The sequence below is a fragment of the Daucus carota genome, chromosome 7 (genome assembly GCF_001625215.2).
Source record: "Daucus carota subsp. sativus chromosome 7, DH1 v3.0, whole genome shotgun sequence".
In the NCBI taxonomy this organism is placed as follows: Eukaryota; Viridiplantae; Streptophyta; class Magnoliopsida; order Apiales; family Apiaceae; genus Daucus; species Daucus carota.
In genome coordinates this window covers 27,293,738-27,315,877 of record NC_030387.2, presented here as the reverse complement: position 1 = coordinate 27,315,877, position 22,140 = coordinate 27,293,738, and the positions used below count along the sequence as shown (strand labels likewise).

At 33.0% G+C, this 22,140-nt stretch overlaps 3 protein-coding genes across 7 annotated transcripts; 1 reads left to right on the top strand and 2 right to left on the bottom strand.

Moving 5' to 3' along the window:
* The first annotated feature begins 944 nt into the window (after positions 1–944).
* LOC135147951 (uncharacterized) lies at positions 945–1,307 on the top strand. Its single transcript, XM_064082020.1, has one exon. The coding sequence runs from the start codon at positions 945–947 to the stop codon at positions 1,305–1,307; it is 363 nt and encodes a 120-aa protein (XP_063938090.1).
* A 2,531-nt stretch (positions 1,308–3,838) lies between these two features.
* Positions 3,839–7,434, bottom strand: LOC108195441 (uncharacterized). 3 transcript variants are annotated; one of them, XM_017362404.2, is made up of 8 exons: positions 7,237–7,433; positions 6,954–7,154; positions 6,519–6,794; positions 6,340–6,417; positions 6,010–6,232; positions 4,735–4,985; positions 4,340–4,548; positions 3,839–4,069 (listed from the first exon to the last, which is right to left on the bottom strand). In XM_017362404.2, the coding sequence occupies exons 1-6, from the start codon at positions 7,333–7,335 to the stop codon at positions 4,951–4,953; spliced, it is 912 nt and encodes a 303-aa protein (XP_017217893.1). In that variant the 5' UTR covers positions 7,336–7,433; the 3' UTR covers positions 3,839–4,069; positions 4,340–4,548; positions 4,735–4,950. The 3 variants fall into 3 exon arrangements, with proteins under 3 accessions (XP_017217893.1, XP_063936821.1, XP_063936820.1); XM_064080751.1 differs by having other exon boundaries at positions 4,340–4,449; XM_064080750.1 differs by lacking the exons at positions 3,839–4,069; positions 4,340–4,548; positions 4,735–4,985 and having other exon boundaries at positions 5,633–6,232; positions 7,237–7,434.
* A 7,021-nt stretch (positions 7,435–14,455) lies between these two features.
* LOC108194823 (uncharacterized) lies at positions 14,456–16,505 on the bottom strand. 3 transcript variants are annotated; one of them, XR_010285276.1, is made up of 5 exons: positions 16,378–16,505; positions 15,951–16,272; positions 15,558–15,766; positions 15,072–15,191; positions 14,456–15,003 (listed from the first exon to the last, which is right to left on the bottom strand). XR_010285276.1 is itself a non-coding variant. In XM_064080752.1 (3 exons), the coding sequence occupies exons 1-3, from the start codon at positions 16,382–16,384 to the stop codon at positions 15,739–15,741; spliced, it is 357 nt and encodes a 118-aa protein (XP_063936822.1). In that variant the 5' UTR covers positions 16,385–16,505; the 3' UTR covers positions 15,439–15,738. The 3 variants fall into 3 exon arrangements, 1 of the variants encoding a protein (XP_063936822.1); XR_010285277.1 differs by having other exon boundaries at positions 14,458–14,955; XM_064080752.1 differs by lacking the exons at positions 14,456–15,003; positions 15,072–15,191 and having other exon boundaries at positions 15,439–15,766.
* Between the last annotated feature and the right edge of the window lie 5,635 nt (positions 16,506–22,140).

Genomic DNA, 22,140 nt, shown 5'->3' with positions numbered 1-22,140 from the left:
TTCATTTGGTATGTAAATCTCTTCTCTGTCTTCAACCCTTTATTCATTTTTATCCCATCTTTCTTTTCTTTTTAACTGATTCAGATTATTGTTTGTAAGAAATTCAAATCTTGTTTACATGGTTTCTTTATCCAATTTGTGTAAACAAGTTTATGTATCTTTTCCATTCTAACTTTCAACTATTTGATACTACTTGATTTGATTTTTGACACTCATCTTCTTGATCCTGTAGATTTGATTGAATAAACCTCATCTTATCATTTTCCCTTTAGGTTTCAGTTTGCTATGTCAATTGTCTCAGATCATTGTTTGTAAGAAATTCAAATCTTGTTTACATGGTTTCTTTATCCAATTTGTGTAAACAAGTTTATGTATCTTTTCCATTCTAACTTTCAACTATTTGATACTACTTGATTTGATTTTTGACACTCATCTTCTTGATCCTGTAGATTTGATTGAATAAACCTCATCTTATCATTTTCCCTTTAGGTTTCAGTTTGCTATGTCAATTGTCTCAGTGTTTTATGTTTCTGAATCAGATTAGTCACATAAAGTTTTTAATTTTGGCTGTATAATCATGTCATTTTCCTGGTGGCAATTTGTATACCTCAATACACTAATTTGTTAGCTTCACGATCTCGTCTTCATTCTTATATAACATTAATGTGAGTAGATTTCTTATCTTATTTATGCTCATACTTGTTTGGTAATGCAGTTTTACTGTTTCATATTTTCTGCTTCTATCCTTGTGTGTTTACGATGTTGATGAGTGTGGTTAATCTATTGTATGGTATTTCTTTTGCTTCATTTCTTGGTATTTTTCGTCATATTTATAAAAATGAATGTTCTGATATTAGCTAAGGTCTTTAGGTTTATGTATGTTACCTGTTGCAGATCCCCTTTGCTAGGCGTTTTTGTTGTTTTTTCTTTTGGGTGGTTCTGCAATGGGCAAAAGCAGAGTGAAGGGGAAGAAACAGACTTTGATAGCAGCTCGTGAAGATCAAGGTAGCGGCGAGGAAGAAAAGATTACAGTTAAGAAAAGAGGAAGGCCACTAAAGATGGTGAAGAATGACATTCTGCAAAAAGAAGCTGAGGACTTTGATCAAGTAGAGAATACTGATGTTATCTTGTCGGACGAACATATAAATGCATCTTCTGTTATTGAGAGTGGCAGAAAGAGGCGAAGGACTTCAGACATTAATGAAAGTGGTGCTCATCTTAAAAATAAAACTAATGATTCTGTGAAGCCGGTTGGATTCAGGCATAATGGGAGCAGGAGGAAAAATAAACCACATGGGGCTGCTTAAGTTGGCGTCGAGTGCAGATGATGTCTGGGTTAGTCATTTGAAAAGCCAAGAGTTGTCCTTAAAAATTGTTACGTTTATTTGCTCTTATATTCTTTTTTGATGTTGGTAATATGCAACTACTATTAATTTTTTTTAAAGAGATGATTTGTTAGGTGGAATTTTCCAGCATTTTTTACTCTTCTAAGTGCTACTACTAGAATAGCATATACATGTCTCTTGGATGTGTATTAGCTGGACCTTGTGTTTCCGGCCATCTCTGTATTTTTGGTTAAGACTACTAATATTTTAGAAGATAAAACATGGTAAGCTAGAAAGTATAAACCAAGTAGAGGCTTCAATGATCGCTGAAATACAAGTAATTCAGCAAAAGCTGGGAAAAGTTGGACTAGGTGTTGCCCGTGTTGGAAATCATCATTGCTAAGTCGAAGGTTTTACTCAAATGCACGACTGCCACAACAATACATGTGGACACACACAACATTGTCCTTTTAAGTTTAAGATGATTCAGTAGTAATATGTTCTAGGCTCTTGGACTCTGCATATCCTTCTTCTGCCAGTTTACATAGATGACAAAATCAAGGATTTAAGAAATGTCATATGTTTGATATAGTTATTACCCTTGTTATAATGATTTAGCATGGAGTTTTCATGTATCAGTTCTTCTAATTAGCGTAAAAGTTGATCACCTATTGTTAAAAACCCTTGGATATGTTTAATTAACATCTTGTTGTGGTGGACAAACTTTCTCTAATTTTTCTTGTTTGTTCCTGGAGTGTATTTATTGTGTTTTTATTTTCAAGCTATATATTGTTGTAAAAGAATTAGAAAAAGAAATCTGTATTTCAGGACATAGAGCATTAGGATCTTGGCTTGATTTATTTCTATCGATTGCCAATATAGTAATGCATTGAAATTCTGGTAGTTAAGGAGCAAGTAAACTTCCACATAACTAGTTTAGTAGTTTATGCTTGGGTCAAGCAAGAGCCTGAACTGCAATATCAAGTGCACCTGAGTGGTTCTTACAGCAGCTGAGTACAGAATCTAGTGATAATCTGGTTACGATAGCAACAGTGGTCTGGGGCATTTGGTGGGCAAGAAACAAGCGAGTCTGGGAAGGGAAAACTATGCCACCATCTGTTGCAATGTCATGGAGTTCTTCTCAAGTTACTGAGTGGAGGAACGCCCACAGCAGGCGCAAACAAATGGGGAGGTCCTTTCTGCAGGAAGAGAAGCTTCAGTACCCTAACAAGTGGACGTCTCCGGAAGTTGGTGCCTTAAAACTGAATGTAGATGCCTCAGTCTTTACGGATGCTGATTCGTTCTCGGTTGGTATGGTTTTGCGGGATCATCATGGCACATTCATCCATGGTCGAACAATGAAGTTTGCTGGCAAGGTTGATGTTCTAGAAGCTGAGCTAGTGGGGATTTTGGAAGCTCTAAGATGGACCTCTGCTTTCTCTGGCTATACGATTATAATCGAAAGTGATTCTCTATTAAGCGTGAAAGCAATCCAGGGAAACAACCAAAATCAGTTGGAGGCAGGAATGTTAGTAGATCAATGTCGGGATATTCTTAGGGCAAGAGAACTAGTTTCGTTGGGTTTTGTTAAGAAGTATGCAAACAGGGTGGCTCATGAGTTGGCTAGACTTCCCTGTACGCTAAATAGCTTCATTGATTTATCGTCTCCTCCACAATGTGTGTCGGGGATACTTATGTCGGATGTTTGAAGTTTATTTTGAAAAAAACAAAAAACAATTCTGTTATTCATCACTTCAAGTTGATGAAGTTGAGTCATATCTCTTCCTATATGCACATTTTATTATCTGGAGATGATTTATAATGAGATGGTAAGTTTTAGTCTTAAGAAACACATGGCCAGCATGAAGGGTCGATCCTGCCAGATCGAGTACATCTCCATCCTATTCAATGTTTTATATGTAGTTCCGAATGCAGGTTTTGTGCAGTCCCAGTTCTCTGGATATTTGTACTGCTAAATATCAGCTCTCTAAATGATATGGACTTATCTCTTGTTATGATTATTCACAAATTTGTGGACTATGCAATTCTCGAGTTCTGGAAATAATTTTCATTTACGAGTTCGTTCGGCTCACAACCTGTAGAGGATGAAATTGTTTAAAACAATTGCATTTCATGATAAGGTGACAATATTTCCAAGGGTTCACGAGTTCTTGTGGCTGACTGCATTTTTGTAATGCCTCCTGGATCAGAGCCTGTCGCGCTTAGGTGCGGTTTACCTTGGTTCACGTAGTTTGCAGGCTATTGCGTACCCAGTGCGCACCCGAAGGGTAGCGGCTGCGGGTTCCTACGTTAAAAAAAAAAAAAAAAAAAAAAAAAAAAAACTTTAAAATCTCATTACAAGTCACTTGTCTGTACAGGGAGTCAATGTTAACAAGTGCAGATTATATCCCCAAGCTGTGAAACTGAGTATTGTGTATATAACCTGGTAGGAGCAAGCTATATACTATAACAGAAGTAAATGTAAACGTTATATTGTGTAGCGTTTTGATACTTGGACAAGCGGAAGATGGCTAGAGGCTAGACAACACAAATTGGAAATAGAAAGAAAGGCACGGAAGTCTTCTTCTCGACCCTGGATGTGTGATGAATCAAACATCAAATTGCTGAACTAAAGAGTCCACATCAGCTCTATGCGTCTCACTTCCAAGTCCTTCAACGCCTCTTTCATCTTCACTTGATGGTTCTTCTTCTCTTCCAGGGTACTCACAAGTCGATCAAGAAATCTAGAATCATAAAGCCAATTTAGTCAAAATACACCAACAGTACAAGTTAATACAGATATACAAAAGATTAATACTACCAACAAAAGTAGAGTATTATACTAGCCAAAAGCACAAGAAAACAAGTACACATAATAGTCTCAAATTGATGCACATAAAGAATGATTTTGGGATTTAAGCTCGGAAAACACAGAGAAAACTGCATGCTTATAAAGTCTACAACAGAAGCACACACAAATTAACAACTACACAAAACAATCTGGTAGCAAGCACCTCTTGGAGTTGAGTATCATGATTAGGTCTCGTGTTTTCCTATTCGTCAGTAACGAAATTGCCAAGGATATATCAGATAGCATTGTATGAATTGCATCAGAAGTGTATTGCTGCAAAACAAATGGAGCAACTGCTTCAACTTGATGTTGCAAAGATATAGTATCTCCATTGGTCAACTCGGCCAATCTTTGATGCAGAAACGCCTTAATCTGAAAGCAGTATAGCAATCATATAACAAATGTTTAGGTATTTCAGCAGATGAAAATTTTAACCTTAACATATTAAAATTCATATAGTCTTTTTTTTTTTGAAATTTTTATTATTACATAGGAGATGAAACTATAAACATCAAGATAATTCTCCAGAAATTTTACAAAATTGTGGACAAGTTTTACCTCAAATTCATCATCAAGGACCTTACTCCTATACTCTGTCTCCAGAAACTGGCTTCTCTTCTGAGTCTCTTTCGTAGCATTGTACGCAGGTGCAGATAGTTCTTTAATGAGGCCTGATTAATCATTTCAGCATCATTTTGGGAATAACTCTGTTAAGTATCACCGGCATTGATAATTTCATAAGATGCTAAACCATTACTACTATCGTCCGCGTCCTTAACAGTGCGATATCCCAGCTGTCAATCTGAGAGCTGTCCAGGGTAATATCAAGATTGGTTAAGGAATTAGAGAGAGATGTTAAAAATTATTACCAATCATAAGATGGTGGATGTTCCACATTTCTTAGCAAATAAGGAAAAAAAAATAATAATATGCAAAGAATATTAATAAGCTAATCTTAACTTGTATAGTACATAAAATAGATTTTTAAGAAGAAGAAAGTAGATGAAAAATGTATTTGCCAAAATATGAATAAAACAGCATTACTTTTTCTGTTTTCCGCACAAATAACATTAATACTTTAACCATTAAATTGTAATATTCATCCTAAATTAAAATAGAGTCATATAATTAACATATATCACAATTAAGCCCGAAATAAATTTAAAATTATTTTTGCACATATGCACGAGTCTAAACTAATTCCAACTTACAAGTTGTATTATGTCATCTACACATTTGCTTTGAAAAATATTCTGAAATTTTAGCATCCTTAATTAATTGACAAATCAGAGAACATTTCTTTTTCATCCCTAAATCCTTCTAAGTGATATTACGTGTAATAAAAGGTTTGGATATTACGTGTAATAAAAGGTTTGGATAGTGTTTATTTTTATACTTGCATAGCGCTTTTAAATGTTATGTAAGCCAGTGTTATGTAAGTGTATGTGGCTTGCATAGCGTTTTTCATAAACGCTTTCTAAGTAGAGCACTTGCATAGCGTTTAAGAAAAGCGCTATGCAAGCCACGTTCACTAGCATAGCACTGGCTTACATAGCGTTTAAAAACGCTACGCAAGTACAAAAATAAATGCTATGCAAGCTCAATTTTGTAGTAGTGCCAACAAGCAACAACATATTCACATTTCACATGAACAGCCAAATCCTTGATTACGTATTATCTTCTGATTTATTTATATCAGTAAAAGCAGAAAATTTAACATTTCACAGGTATATTATTTCAAAGTCTATACACAAGTCCAGTGAGGAAACAAGAACTAGAAATACACATCATGACAAAATGAAAGATGAGATTCATTAAAGGGGGGGGAGTTACCTGTAATCACTTGTGCTTCTGAACTCAACTCTATAGTTGTAGCCGGGAAGAGGGTAGGCATGCATATTTTTGTCTCGAAGGTTTCAACACTTTTCCTATCAGTCTCAGCAAGCAGGGAAGCTTCAAAAGTGATAAGGTAACTTGGAACCCTGGAATCAAGTTTTACTAGCTGGAGAACTTTGAGCGACTCAATGTCATGCTTTGCAACACGAAATTGTTTCAACTGTATTTTTAATTTCAGAAAGATTCTTCAGATAATAACAATTAATGGGATTTTTTAATAAAAAACAAAAAGATTTACTTATGTGTAGTAGAGAATGAAAGACGGACCACGAAGACGTCATGGCTAACAAGAGCAAACTGGGAGAGATAAAGGGCTAAACTAGATTGAGAATCCAATGCTGAGTCCTGCAGTGATCAGGCATTCAAATATATGAATAGTATATATACGTGCAATAAAAAGGAAAGTAAAGCCAAGGGTAAAACTTTAAAGGAGCACGTAAACATACGGTGGTATATGTACTGATGACTCGAGAGAGGAGGGCGCCTTCATCAACAACAGCAATGTGATCCAAATCAGAAGGCTGGGAGTTGTTGCAATCAGGTTTGATCCTAACAAACGAAATCTCAATCTTGAAACATGGGCGGTAATAAACAAATATTTTAGTTTGGAAGATAACGGAACCCCCCGAATTCGTTTCAGCTTCAAAAGTAACATATTTAGTGTAAACCGGTGAGTTTTGTGCTGTTGCCATGAGGACTTTGACAACAGAAAAGTTTGTACCCTGTAGGAATGCATAATAACAAAATGAGTAACAGGTATAATAAAATTTAATATATGTTCTTAAATCCCGACAGGTCAGGTATATATTATAGACCAAAGCGACTGAATGGCAATCTAACAGGATATCAAAAAAAAGTACCGAAAAAGTGAACATACTTACCATCCTTATGTTGTAAAAGGCCATAGCCAACCTAGAGTAACAAAGCAGTTGCACAAGTTCAACGGGTCTATAATCCTTAGAGGAGCGTGATATATCATAAACTTTAAGAACCATAGAACCACCAGTACAAAACTGTAAGCGATCACCAGGAAATTGCGGATAGTGTACCCAAGGTATAGGATAGTCTCCGACCTCAAAATTCTACAAAACATACGCATATAAACACAAAATTAAACAACGCGAAATTAAAATCATAGACGATGATTATAATAAATTCGCATACTTCACTCCTCTTCAGATCTTCGTAGTAACTGCCGCCATTATCCCCATTCTCTAATTTACGCTTCCTTTTATCGGAAGAAGATTCCAATTTGGTATTCATCCTCGAACCCTAATTTTAATTTTATCAGAGCCTTTCTAGCTTTCTGTAATTTGGGGGAGTTTCCGCTTTGGTTGATCACAACTTGTTTTGTAGTTACAGGTGACGGCCCAAATGTAATCATCAGTTATGAAATATGTACACCCTATTCTTGTTCTAGGCCCAAATGTTTAGTGCATAGCCCGAACTTATATTTTGGGCTTGCACGAGAACATGAGTCCATGACGCCATACGCGGATCCCAGTTCCACCAAACTAGTGTAGGCGAAAATGTCAAGGCCAAGTGACATTATAGTTTGAACCATATCTAACGGACACCCGCAAAATATTGGATCTGAATCCGGCTCCAATCAATTGTTTGACGAATCTTGCGCATTTATTCATTATTTTATCCGACCCGATAAATACCTGATCTGTTTCGATTCAATTAAATATACATGAATCCGGTTTTTTTAGATCTAGATATGAATCTTATCCTTAGACTCAAAAAAGTTGGATCTGAATCTGGATCTTAAGTATCCTGAACCAAGACTCGACCTGAAATCCGAAACCCGATTTGAACCTGATCTGAACTCCGAACCCTAAACCTGATATAAAATATATATTACTCGCTCTATCTCCTCATTTCTTTACGTTACCTTTTGGCACGCTTTTCAACACTCATTTAAAGTATAATTATATAATATGTTTTTAAATTTTTTTTTACTCTGAATAAAAGTTTGATACTTAAACTTTTATTCATAAAAGAAAGTTTTGAAAAAAAGGTTATGAAACTATACTTAATTTATAGGAGACTCAAAATGCATGCAAACAGTGCACGTAAAAAACCTAGAGAAATGGATGGAGTGTGTGCGCGCGCGCGAAATGTATAGTATATATCTTGAAATATTATGAATTATTAGCTATGTATATTAATATTTTATTCTCTTTTTTGAATAACGAAAATTTCATTAAACTTCAAACATTCGACATAAGTATAATTTTATATGCGCGATACGTAATCTAAATTCATTTCACCAATATTATATTTTTCTTAATTATTGAGCAATAAATAATCAAAATATAATAAAAAAAAATATAAGCAATAAGTTGGATGATTGTAAATAATTAAGTTAGCATGTTTCACCTATTTATTGTACTAAATGAAACATGTAAAGCCCCTTTTTTATAAACCTAAATCTTAAAATAAATTAATCATCACATTTTTGATAAGTATATTTATTAAATATTCGAATTAAACCCGAACCAGAAAAAATCCGACGGATCAGATTTGAATCTTCATTTTAGATATATAGACCCGGACCGACATAATGAACCAGATCTGGATCTCAAGAAACCCGACCCGTTGCCATCCCTAGATCTACTTCACCTTAAAAAAGAGTACAAGTCAATGTTGTTGTTTGAAGCTGCATTTTATTATAGGCAAGTCTTGGTTTTAATGTCATATATATACGGACTTCTGGTCTAGTGTTTATATTCGAATATAGTCAAGTTGACACAAAATTAAAGCAATTGTTCATGAATTCAACTCAAATCTTTGACATTGTTGACCAGCTTGACACCCTCATCCGCTCAGAATCCTGGAAGTGTGTTGTCTCTTACGTTCACCCATAGCGCAGCCGCGTCCCACGCTTCTCGCTACTCGCTCGCGAGCCTCCGTTGGGTGATCTTGATTGAAAAGTGTGTTCATGCATGTGTTGCTCTAGGGTTTCTTATGGTGATATTATCCTGTCTAGGGGTGCCCATGGGTTACCAGAAACCGACCCAACCCGACCTCAAACCAATTCGAAAATATTTAAACCAAATTTTGATTGTGTTGAAAATTATTAAAACCGACTTAAATGGGTTGGGTTAGGATCTTGCGTATAACCCGCTCATTCTAACCTGACCCGCATATTTTATTTGTTTTTACTAAAACAATTTTAGTTTTCGTTCTATCTAAACTAATTAACATTATATCACATATCACTTTAATTCATAATAAGTGCGTGAAACAATTTCAAATCAAACAAATTATGTATAATGAAATTTAATAGTTCTGCTTAATAGGAACTAAACTATTAGCAAACAAACGCGATAATGAGCTCAACTTGTCTCGAAAATGTTGTGAAATTACAAAACTATATGATCTTATTTCATGCTCATTTTTAGTAACTTATTCTAGCCGACCCAAACCGAAATAAATTCTAACTGACCCAACTTGATGAAATTTAAACTGAGTTTTAGTTGGGTTAAAAATTAAGAAAATTGAACTAATTGGGTTGGTTGGGGTTTAACATATAACCCGCCCTAATCCTATCTAGTATTAGGAGTTATTATCATAATTCCGTATGATAAATTTTTGGTTATAATTTAGTGAGATAAAAAAATTATATCTAGTAATTTAATATGTTTGTAACGCTATTTATTTATTATTTTCAATAAAAAAACATAAGGGGTAACCGTTGACAAGGTTAGAGCATGTCCAATAGGTGTGCTAAATCAAATCTTAAATCCAAAAATAGGGAATATGGGATAAAATTGCACTCCAACACTATGCTAGTGATGTGCACAAGCTTCCCCTTCCCTATTTTTAGAATATGCTAGCCACTTCTAAACTATTTTTATCATTAAAATATTCATTTCCCTCTCTCCTCCACATCATTTCCCTCTCTCCTCCACTATGCAGTTGTTTAAATTTAATATTATTATAATAATATGGAATGGATATAGGGAGTACTATTGGATCTCATGTGCTAAATCTTGTGCTAAATCACTAAGACATATTATTTTATAATATTTTTAGGGAACCTCTTAGCATAGTGTTGGACTTGCTCTTATAGTGTAGAATACACTATGGGTGAGAAAAAACCGAAACCGAAACCGCTAAAACCGTTAAAAATCGAACCGTATAAAATCGAATCGGAACCAAAACTGAAAATTTTGAAACGGAAACCAAAACTGATTATTCGGTTCCGGTTATAACTAGAAACCGATCAGAAAAAAATCGATTCGATCCGATTTTTAAAATAAATAATATATATATTATTTATAGTTTATAAAAAAAATTTATTTTTAAAAATAAAAATTATACACACACACAGATATATATATATATATATATATATATATATATATATATATATATATATATATATATATATATATATATATATATATAGGGTAGCACTCCATAGCATACCGTCTTATATGGAGTTACGTAGCACGCCATTATAAATATATACATAATATATATTCTATTATATTTTTTTATGAAATATAATTGCAAATTTTGATTATTAAACCGAAAACGAAGTTATACAATTTTTTTATTCCAAAGATCATCTAAAATTATGCAATATCTCAACATGATTCTATAACAGAATAATAATCATCCAGAATTATTCTGTTGTAGAATCAGTTTCGAAAATATACCTTTTTAATCAAATTTTAAGTGTTAAATTACTTAAAATAGATTTATTTTATAGTATTTTATATTAAAATCACGTTTTATATGTATTCTATAACAGAATTTATAATAAAATTGATGATTTGTAGTGGCGCACTATGTAACTCCATATAAGGAGTCCCTCTTTTGAATGTTGGCCTATATATATATATATATATATATATATAGATATATATATATATATATATATATATATAATTATGTATGTATATATATATATATATATATATATATATATATATATATATAGGGATAGGATCAAATAATTTTTTTTAAGTTACAAACTTACAAACTTTTTTTTATCCTCCCATCGTGTTAATCCTCAGTTATAGAAAGTATCCATGTTTGAAATTTTTTGAAAAAACAACACAATTTTTAAAAAAAAATGCATAAATAAATCGTGCTTTCAACACATTTGTAAATGGGGTTTAACATCGGGTGTTGAACACTAATTATTATTGTGTTGAATATATCTATAAAGATTCTTAAACTATACCTCTGGGGTTTGTGTAGGGTCTAGAAACATAAATATTAGTTATATAATACGTTTAGCTTAGTTTTTATGTTAAAAAGTTAGTTTATGTACTTCTCCAACACAATTTTAGTCGATGTTCAACAAAATATGTTAAAAAAATGTTGAACTCAAATTATATATGTGTTGAATATATAAAGTTTGTAAGTTTGTACCAGAACCCACCCCTATATATATATATATATATATATATATATATATATATATATATTTATATATCAGATATTTGGTGTAAGATTAGTTTCTAGTAGTTGGGCCTAGAGTTTATGGGTTACTCTTTGTTTGTGTATTGATTTGGTCCTAATTTGTCGTTCTTATAATTGTAGATGAGCTAAAAGTCGTTGGAAATACTTTTCAGTACTTGGACATCGATGATTAGGCCCCGACAAGTAAGTATCATTATCTTTCCGTTGCTTACTAATGATCCATGGACTTTTTGTGTTATCATTTTGGTATTGAACATTCTGATCAAGGTGGAAATGACTTATTTATGTTGTGAAACGGTAAAAAATTACATAATATGAATATTAAATCTTATTTTGTATGTTATCATTTTGGTATTAAAAAAGTTACTAATATAAAAATGGTTTTAGAGTTGATTTTAATATAATTATTCAAAGATCAAAGAAAGATCTGAGTACGCTATAATGATATAGATTCATTCTAGAAAGATACATTCTAGAAAGATTGGGAGGACGAATCGGAGGATCAAGGTTCTTAAATCTTGTATATTCATAATGTACCTCATGCATTAGTCCAAATTTTTTAATATATTTTAAAACAAATGCATCGTCTGTAATTGAGAGTGGCAGAAAGAGAAGAAGGACTTCAGACATTAATGAAAATCATGGAATGGTTAAAGAAAGAGGTGCTGATATTAAAAATAAAACCAATGATTCTATGAAGCCCGTTGGTTTCAGGCATAATGAGAGCAAGAGGAAAAATAAACCATATAGGGCTGCTGAAGTTGGTGTCGAGTGCAGATGATGTCCGGGTTAGTCATTTGAAAAGCCAAGAGTTGTCCTTTAAAAATTGTTACGTTTATTTTCTCTTATTTTCTTATTTGATGTTGGTAATATGCAAGTACTATTAATTTTTTTTAAAGAGATGATTTGTTTGGTGGAATTTTCCAGCATTTTTTACTCTTTTAAGTGCTACTACTAGAATAGTATATACATGTCTGCATATCTCATAAATATTATTGAAGAGGCTAAACCTCTGCCATTTCACTCTCCGTGTACACATGAATCCATATTAGAAGAGTCTCATTATAATAACTGTATGTTTAAAGATATAAACGGCTTATTTGTTAATGAACGGGTGCATTTGATTCATCTTCTTGCATTAATTTGTATGTTAAATTTTTTTTTGCCCCTTAACATAAAATTTCCTAGATCCGCCACTGTCTTGGATGTGTATTAGCTGGACCTTGTGTATCTGGCCATCTCTGTATTTTTGGTTAAGACTACTAATATTTTAGAAGATAAAACATGGTAAGCTAATGATCGCTGAAATACAAGTAATTCAGCAAAAGCTGGGAAAAGTTGGACTAGGTGTTGCCCGTGTTGGAAATCATCATTGCTAAGTCGAAGGTTTTACTCAAATGCACGACTGCCACAACAATACATGTGGACACACACAACATTGTCCTTTTAAGTTTAAGATGATTCAGTAGTAATATATGTTCTAGGCACTTGGACTCTGCATATCCTTCTTCTGCCAGTTTACATAGATGACAAAATCAAGGATTTAAGAAATGTCATATGTATGATATAGCTATTACCCTTTTTATGATGATTTAGCATGGAGTTTTCATGTATCAGTTCTTCTAATTAGCGTAAAAGTTGATCACCTTTTGTTTAAAACCCTTGGATATGTTTAATTAACATTTTGTTGTGGTGGACAAACTTTCTCTAATTTGTCTTGTTTGTTCCTGGAGTGTATTTATTGTGTTTTTATTTTCAAGCTATATATTGTTGTAAAAGAATTAGAAAAAGAAAACTGTATTTCAGGACATAGAGCAGTAGGATCTTGGCTTGATTTATTTCTATCGATTGCCAATATAGTAATGCATTGAAATTCTGGTAGTTAAGGAGCAAGTAAGCTTCCACATAAACTAGTTTAGTAGTTTATGCTTGGGTCAAGCAAGAGCCTGAACTGCAACATCAAGTGCACCTGAGTGGTTCTTACAGAAGCTGAGTACAGAATCTAGTGATAATCTGGTTACGATAGCAACAGTGGTCTGGGGCATTTGGTGGGCAAGAAACAAGCGAGTCTGGGAAGGAAAAACTATGCCACCATCTGTTGTAATGTCATGGAGTTCTTCTCAGGTTACTGAGTGGAGGAACGCCCACAGAAGGCGCAAACAAATGGGGAGGTTCTTTCTGCAGGAAGAGAAGCTTCAGTACCCTAACAGGTAAACGTCTCCAGAAGTTGGTGCTTTAAAACTGAATGTAGATGCCTCAGTCTTTACGGATGCTGATTCATTCTCGGTTGGTATGGTTCTGCGGGATCATCATGGCACATTCATCCATGGTCGAACAATGAAGTTTGCTGGCAAGGTTGATGTTCTGGAAGCTGAGCTAGTGGGGATTTTGGAAGCTCTAATATGGACCTCTGCTTTCTCTGGCTATATGATTATAATCGAAAGTGATTCTCTATTAAGCGTGAAAGCAATCCAGGGAAACAACCAAAATCAATTGGAGGCAGGAATGTTAGTAGATCAATGTCGGGATATTCTTAGGACTAGAGAACTAGTTTCGTTGGGTTTTGTTAAGTAGCATGCAAACAGGGTGGCTTCTGATTTGGCTAGACTTCCTTGTACGCTAAATAGCTTCATTATCGTCTCATCCACAATGTGTGTTGGGGATACTTATGTCGGATGTTTGAAGTTTATTTAAAAAAAAAAAAAAAAACAGTTATGTTATTCATCACTTCAAGTTGATGAAGTTAAGTCATGTCTCTTCATATATGCACATTTTATTATCTGGAGATGATTTATAATGAGATAGTAGGTTTTAAGTCTTAAGAAACACATGGCCAGCGGCCCAGCATGAAAGGTCGATCCTGCCAGATCGAGTACATCTCCATCCTATTCAATGTTCTCTTGTTATGATTATTCACAAATTCGTGGACTATACAATTCTCGAGTTCTGGAAATAATTGTCATTTACGAGTTCGTTCGGCTCACAACTTGTAGAGGATGAAATTGTTTAAAACAATTGCATTTCATGATAAGGTGACAATATTTCCAAGGGTTAATGAGTTCTTGTGGCTGACTGCATTTTTGTAACCTCCAACTTCAAATTCTCATTACAAGTCACTTGTCTGTACAGGGAGTCAATGTAAACAAGTGCAAATTATATTCCCAAGCTGTGAAAATGAGTATTGTGTATATAACCTGGTAGGAGCAAGCTATATACTATAACAGAAAAAGTACAGGTAAACGCTACATCGTGTAGCGTTTTGGTACTTGGACAAGCGGAAGATGGCTAGAGACTAGACAACACAAATTAAAAATCGAAAGAAAGGCACGGAAGTCTTCTTCTCGACCCTGGATGTGTGATGAATCAAACATCAAATTGCTGAACTAAAGAGTCCACATCAACCTCTTTTTCGCCAAATTTGCAATATCCCCGTTACCTCTAAAGTGTTCACTAGTTTTTGTTATGCAGTCGGAGTTGTCTAAATAGCTGTAATATTTAGAAGCAAATATATAGTATATATCTTTGGAAAAGATAAGCTGGGATATGGGACTCACTTGATAAGGAATTCTGGAGCTCCATGCGTCTCACTTCCAAGTCCTTCAATGCCTCTTTCATCTTTACTTGATGGTTCTTCTTCTCTTCCAGCCAGGGTACTCACGAGTCGATCAAGAAATCTAGAATCATAAAACCAATTTAGTCAAAATACACCAACAGTACAAGTTAATACAGATATACAAAAGATTAATACTACCAACAAAAGTATTATACTAGCCAAAAGCACAGGAAAACAAAATCCAACTGACTAAAGCTCCATCCAAAACACATAATAGTTTCAAATTGATGCACATAAAGAATGATTTTGGGATTTAAGCTGGGAAAACACAGACACACACACAGACAAACACATGTAGTCAGAGAAAATTGCATGCTTATAAAGTCTCCCTAAGAAAACGAATGTGTACACAATCCGAAAGTGCACAAATCTACAACAGAAGAACACACAAATTAACAAGTACACAAAACAATATGGTAGCAAGCACCTCTTGGAGTTGAGTATCATGATTAGGTCTCGTGTTTTCCTATTCGTCAGTAACGATATTGCCAAGGATATATCAGATAGCATTGTATGAATTGCATCACAAGTGTATTGCTGCAAAACAAATGGAGCAACTGCTTCAACTTGATGTTGCAAAGATAAAGTATCTCCATTGCTCAACTCGGTCAATCTTTGATGAAGAAACGCCTTAATCTGAAAACAGTATAGCAATCATATAACAAATGTTTAGGTATTTCAGCAGATGAAAATTTGAACCTTAACATATTAAAATTCATTAAGTTTTTTTTTTTGAAATTATTATTATTACATAGGAGATGAAACTTTAAACATCAAGATAATTCTCCAGAAATTTAACAAAATCGTGGACAAGTTTTACCTCAAATACATCATCAAGGACCTTACTACTGTACTCTGTCTCCAGAAACTGGCTTCTCTCCTGAGTCTCATTCGTAGCATTATACGCAGGTGCAGATAGTTCTTTAACAGGTGCAGATAGTTCTTTAATGAGGCCTGATCAGTCATTTCAGCATCATTTTGGGAATAACTATGTTTAATATCACTGGCATTGATAATTTCATAAGATGCTAAACCATTACTACTATCGTCCGCCTCCTCAACAGTGCCGATATCCCAGTCAATCTGAGAGTTGTCCAGGGTAATATCCCAATCAATACCGTCGTCCACAGTGTCTATAATTCCTGTCACACAGTGTGGATCATCAAGGCTTGCTTTAGCAGTTACAGACTCACATCCAAATATCAAGTTTGGTTAAGTAATTAGAGAGAGAAGTTAAAAATTATTACCAATCATAAGATGCTGGATGTTCTACATTCCTTAGCAAATAAGAAAAAAAAAATATAATATTACACAAAGAATATTAATAAGCTAATCTTAACTTGTATAGTACATAATTAAATAGATTTTTTTATAAGAAGAAGAAAGTAGATGAAAAATGTATTTGCCAAAATATGAATGAAATAACATTACCCTTTTTTTCCGCACAAATAACATTAATACTTTAGGGTCATGTTCAAGAGAGAACCATTAGACAGAGAACCCAGGTAACCCTTACCTTATTTCTAGTATTAGTTAGGATTCTGCAGCAGAACTCTCGGCTGCACATGAAAAGAAATGTCTTATTTATGTATTATATTTTGAAATTACTTCTGAACACATACAACGATGCAAAAAAAACATGTTTTTAGATTTAGATCCTGAAAATCCATGTAAAATATAGGGTTTTGCAGCAGAACTTTAGTGGTTCCCAGGTTCTATGTTATGGTTCTCTCTTGAGCATGACCCTAATACGCACTTTAACCATTAAATTGTAATATTCATCCCAAATTAAAATAGTGTCACATATATCAAATTAAGCCCGAAATAAATTTAAAATTAGTTTTGCACATCTGCACGAGTCTCAACTAATTCCAACTTTCAAGTTGTATCATGTCATCTACACATTTGCTTTGAAAAATATTCTGATATTCCTGTTCTAGGGAAAGCCTGAATCACTGCAATGGATTTACTTTTTATATATGATTTAAGTACAGGGCTACAAATGCATTTGGAAACCAATATTCTACATCTGAAATTTTAGCATCCTTAATTAATTGACAAATCAGAGAACATTTCTTTTTCATCCCTATATCCTTCTGTTTAGATAAAAAGTTGTGTGTTGAATTAAATAAACCAGGTGGATTTTAGATAATCACTTTAGTTGAATTTGTGACAATGCTGTTGAGAGAGTATGAAATCTCACCTGTAGAACATTCTGCACTGATTAATATTCGAAAGATCTCTCATGGAAGAAAGGCACAAACAGAAAGGACAAGAATATTAGGACAAATCAAGGCCCTACCATGCATCTGATCATGCTTCACACTTTCATCATTAAACTTGGAAATTCATTGCCACTGATGATAATTGCATGGAATTCAGCCCTATCTAGTATATGTTTCTCCAGATCTTGTTGCTTAAAACGTTTTCTTTATTATTATTGTTTTTTGAAAGTTAAATTTTTCTTTGTTTTGAATGTATTGCTCATAATTACAGGTTTGAACATACGTTGTATACATCACTATGCTGTCGGTCTGTAGAAAAACGTTGTTTTCGATTCATACCATCAGAAATTAAGCCTGTTTTCGGCTACTTTGTATTGGCATTTTGCTATATCTCCGAAACAACTCCACAAATTGCATTGTTTTACCAGTGTTTCTTTGGAGCAGGAAAGCCTATTGAAAAAAGGTGAAATTAATAGTGGTTACTGTTTAATTTAGTTTTCAGTGCTCCTCATCATGAGAGCACTGCTCTTTCTCAGCACTTAGCGGCAGAAAAATAGTCCCCAGGTGGCCGCTTGTGTTGTTGAATGTCTATTTTGTGTGTGTGTAAATATATTCATAACATCTGTTGACTTCCCTTGCTCTTTAGTACTTGCCACTACTAGAATAATAAGAATTTTTTCTGCTTCCGAACATTGTTGATTACATTTAAGTTCTAATCTCAAATAGAATATATAATAAGTAATATATGAATGATATCTGTCCGTATTTAATACCGCAAAAATATCATAGAAAAGGGTAGCATTACAAACTTAGATCGTGTGATTAGAAATCTTGTGGACTAGTATCTAAAAACGAGATCGATGTAGGATATCTAATGAAATGTTATTGAAATCGAAGTAATCAAAACTAAATAAAGGTAAATCAATCCTCCATCATGAATTCCGGCCTCAACTTCATCAACACCGTACCATATAAAGGCTCCCATGTAATGCAAGTCTAGGTCTACAGAAATATATATAATATCCTCACTGAACAATATTACCATCAGTTTTATAAGTTTACTGTGAATAGGATTGAGTAGAGTTCTAAGCTGATATCGTCGGCCATATCAGACCACTCCTGGAGAACTCCATTTGATAGAGCCATTTTTGTGGACAATATCTCTGGAAGTGATGCATATACAGTACCAGTCTACCAGAGCTCCAGACATGAATCATGTCCATCAGGATACTCATATACTGATTTTTGGCGTGAGTGAGTATTTCATCTGGACCAGTAACTACAACAAGAAGGTGCTTTAGCTAAGGGTGGTGCTGTGCTTAGTTCAAGAAAGATCTTAGCATAAAGTACATGGTGGTTATCTTTAGGTTACCAATAGGTCACTAATAATTGGACCAAAAAGAGCCTTGATTAGGGGAGTATTTGTTGACAAAGAGGCATAAGCAAAAACAGTTTCATATTTTTTTTTACGATCCACAAGACATGAACACCTTGATAACTTGAGCATTTTCTATTTTACATATAAAAAAACTAAAACTTATCAAAAGTAATACAATTAATTAGGACCCAAGGGCCAAGAACCTACTTGATCTGGCAAATAAAGAATCTTGAAGACATAGTTAGTAACTAATAGAATGTATGGATTATTGAAATTATTTATTATTGTATTTGTATTTTCAAGATGAATTAAGTTATTCAATATATTTTAGAATGAATTTAAATATATCTTTAAAATATATTAAATTATTTAAATGAAATAATACTCCGATCCGCATATATATGATCTTAACGGATCCGGAACTAAAAATTCTACTCTAATCCAAAGGCTTTTTGATGGTTGATGTGATGAAATTAATTTTTCTCGACCATATTGAGTCCTTAGAGAAAATATGAGATACCAAATTTCACACACATAAATGTTGTTTACATTATTTTTGTACAAATATATAACTTGTTAAAATATCCATTTATAGCTCAATTACCTATCTAAATAACTTTCTTTAATAAAAGAAATATTTAATTGAATCAAGAAAGTATTTTGTTTATTCTTAAAATTGATAATATAATATTTCATTAAATCTAATACATTATTAACAATATTCAAATTCTAAAAGTGTTTAGTAGTAATTCAAATATAAATTATATTATTTTATAAGATATCGGCTAATGAGGTCTTAATGAACGAAATTTTATATATTTAATTTTTAGTATTACTGATTTATTAATTATTCATAGTATCTTATGTAAGTACTTTGTTATTATTTTTCATACCCATAGTACTTTAATTATAATAAATTTGATTTCGTGTCCATATTAATTCGATAATAAGAGTACATTATTTTTTTAAAATTATTAAATAAAAAATATAATTAATTTTATCCATGAATCTAAAATTTTTAATTTTAAAATATCAAATCAAATATCTTGTGATATAATATTTTTCACTTAAAAGATTGGTTAAACAGTTCATCTGGTTTTTATCACACACCATATCATCATACCAAGCTAAAAACAAAACTTTCATTTGTTACGATTTTAATAATATATTAATAAAAAGAAGATATTAACATACAGTTTGATATTTGGACGGGTTACGAGTTTTTATATTTAAATTTTTTAAATTAATTATTTTATTATAAGTGAAATATATTTAACCAATGTAACATCAAAATATTAATATTTAAATTATATTTGAAATAGAAATGAAAATAGAAATGAAAATAGAAATATTAAATTCAAATAAATATTAAAAATCACAGAAATATTATATAGACTTGTGATTCCATGTTATATAAACTCTACCTTCCCTCACCCTAATCCACTATGTACTGACGACAGTCTCTCCTCTCAGTCATGCACCTATCTAAGTCCATTTATTCTAACCACATCATTGACTCGGTAATTTATTAATTTGAGAGAGGATGAGGAATCCGTATATACCATATTGGTGTTAAACTATAAGTTTAGACACCAAAAATTTGTGCAATTGACAGTCTCAACTAAGTGATAAACCCTAATTCATTAGAGCAAGTCCAACACTATGCTAAGGGGTTCCCTAAAAATATTATAAAATAATATGTCTTAGTGATTTAGCACAAGATTTAGCACATGAGCTCCAATAGTACTCCCTATATTCATTCCCTATTATTATAATAATATTAAATTTAAACAACTTTGGTGTGGAGGAGAGAGGGAAATGATGTGGAGAAGAGAGAGAAATGAATATTTTAATGATAAAAATAGTTTAGGAGTGGCTAGCATATTCTAAAAATAGGGAAGGGGAAGCTTGTGCTAGTGATTTAGCACATCACTAGCATAGTGTTGGAGTGCAATTTTATCCCATATTCCCTATTTTTGGATTTAAGACTTGATTTAGCACACCTATTGGACTTGCTCTTATGCATTTTACTCAATTAATTATATAAAATATGAAGCGGAAATCAGGAACACCTCACATTACAAATGTAATTAGTGACCTATTGTGGGACACAATATTGGCATTTCTATACTTTTAACTGATATGCACGACACGGTCAGAAAGTCCCCGTGGGTATATAGATGTTCGTCTATGGTGCGAGAGAGATTTGTTTTTGTACCATTTAAGATTTCCTGATATCTATTTATATATATGCTAGAATGAAAGAGAAGTAGAAATATCATTGTTTTCTTGGTGTTATTGTGGAGGGTGTTGGCAGGTAATTTTCAAAAGGAGAAAAAGTGATGAGTGGAGGGAAATGGTCGCATCATACTTGTTTCATCTTTTTGCAGAGAAGGGTTTTCTAAGATCTTTCTATCTAGCTATCTATTGGATTTAGATATGGGTGGATTTTTGACACTGCCCATTTGCTTAGCTTTCTCTCACTTCAAATAGAGACATTCTTGACCAGGATGGAAAATTTGACAGACCGATCATCATTGCTGCATGACTTCTATAAGTAATCCCCAATCCCCCCTAGATTTTGATTTCTACGTTTTACCTTTTTTGGTAGCTTGAAGTTAAATAGTATATAAAATTAGGAGTCGGACTTTAGAAAATACTATATCGACCATCAATTTCTGCACATAATAAACATATAATATGTGAAAATTTGAATATAAATCCGGTGATAGGAGATTTCGTTAAATCTAATGACATATAACAGGTCTGTGGGAGACATGCATGTTAAAAAATTCAAAATATTTTTTGTAATGAATAATCTTGATAACAATTATAAATACAAGTATCTAACTAAAATTTAAAATATTAAAAAAAGTTAAAATATATTAAAATTAGTGGCATAGTAGTATTATATGTAAGTAAAATGAGTAATAACTTTAGTCCAAGTAGGAGGACATTACACCAATTCGGCCATTTACGACGAATTTTTTCTGTCTTTTCCATCATAATTAGTATCATTTACGATGAAATTTTTCCGTCGTTTTTGCTGGCGTCCTAAGTTAAAAAAAGTTCAGTAATTTAAATTGTGTCGCATGCAAGTTATCACTTCTGTCGTAAATTCAGTCATATAGACCTCACTGCTCAATTTTATCAAACCACATTATATGACGAACACATCCGTCATATTTACATTGAGGGCCATACATATTTACGACGGAAAAAATGTCATAAATGTAGCCACATGGACCCTACTTACGACGGAAAATTAAAACTTATCATTCTTATTTATTTTCCTTTTTTAAAAGCTATATTTATATAATTATGGGACCTACGACGGCGTAGTTACGACAGAAACGGAAAACCATTTTATTTTCATTTAATTTTTGTCTTTAATTAGGTAGATATGT

What these genes read in the sequence shown, in the direction of transcription:
- LOC135147951 (XM_064082020.1), top strand. Translation starts at nt 945, where the DNA reads ATGGGCAAAAGCAGAGTGAAGGGGAAGAAACAGACTTTGATAGCAGCT.
- LOC108194823 (XM_064080752.1), bottom strand. An exon ending in TCCTTGATGATGTATTTGAG is followed by an intron (nt 15,767 to 15,950) that starts GTAAAACTTGTC and finishes TACTGTTTTCAG; the next exon opens with ATTAAGGCGTTTCTTCATCA.
- LOC108195441 (XM_064080750.1), bottom strand. Translation starts at nt 7,335, where the DNA reads ATGAATACCAAATTGGAATCTTCTTCCGATAAAAGGAAGCGTAAATTA. An exon ending in CCTTTTACAACATAAGGATG is followed by an intron (nt 6,795 to 6,953) that starts GTAAGTATGTTC and finishes GCATTCCTACAG; the next exon opens with GGTACAAACTTTTCTGTTGT. An exon ending in TCATCAGTACATATACCACC is followed by an intron (nt 6,418 to 6,518) that starts GTATGTTTACGT and finishes TGATCACTGCAG; the next exon opens with GACTCAGCATTGGATTCTCA.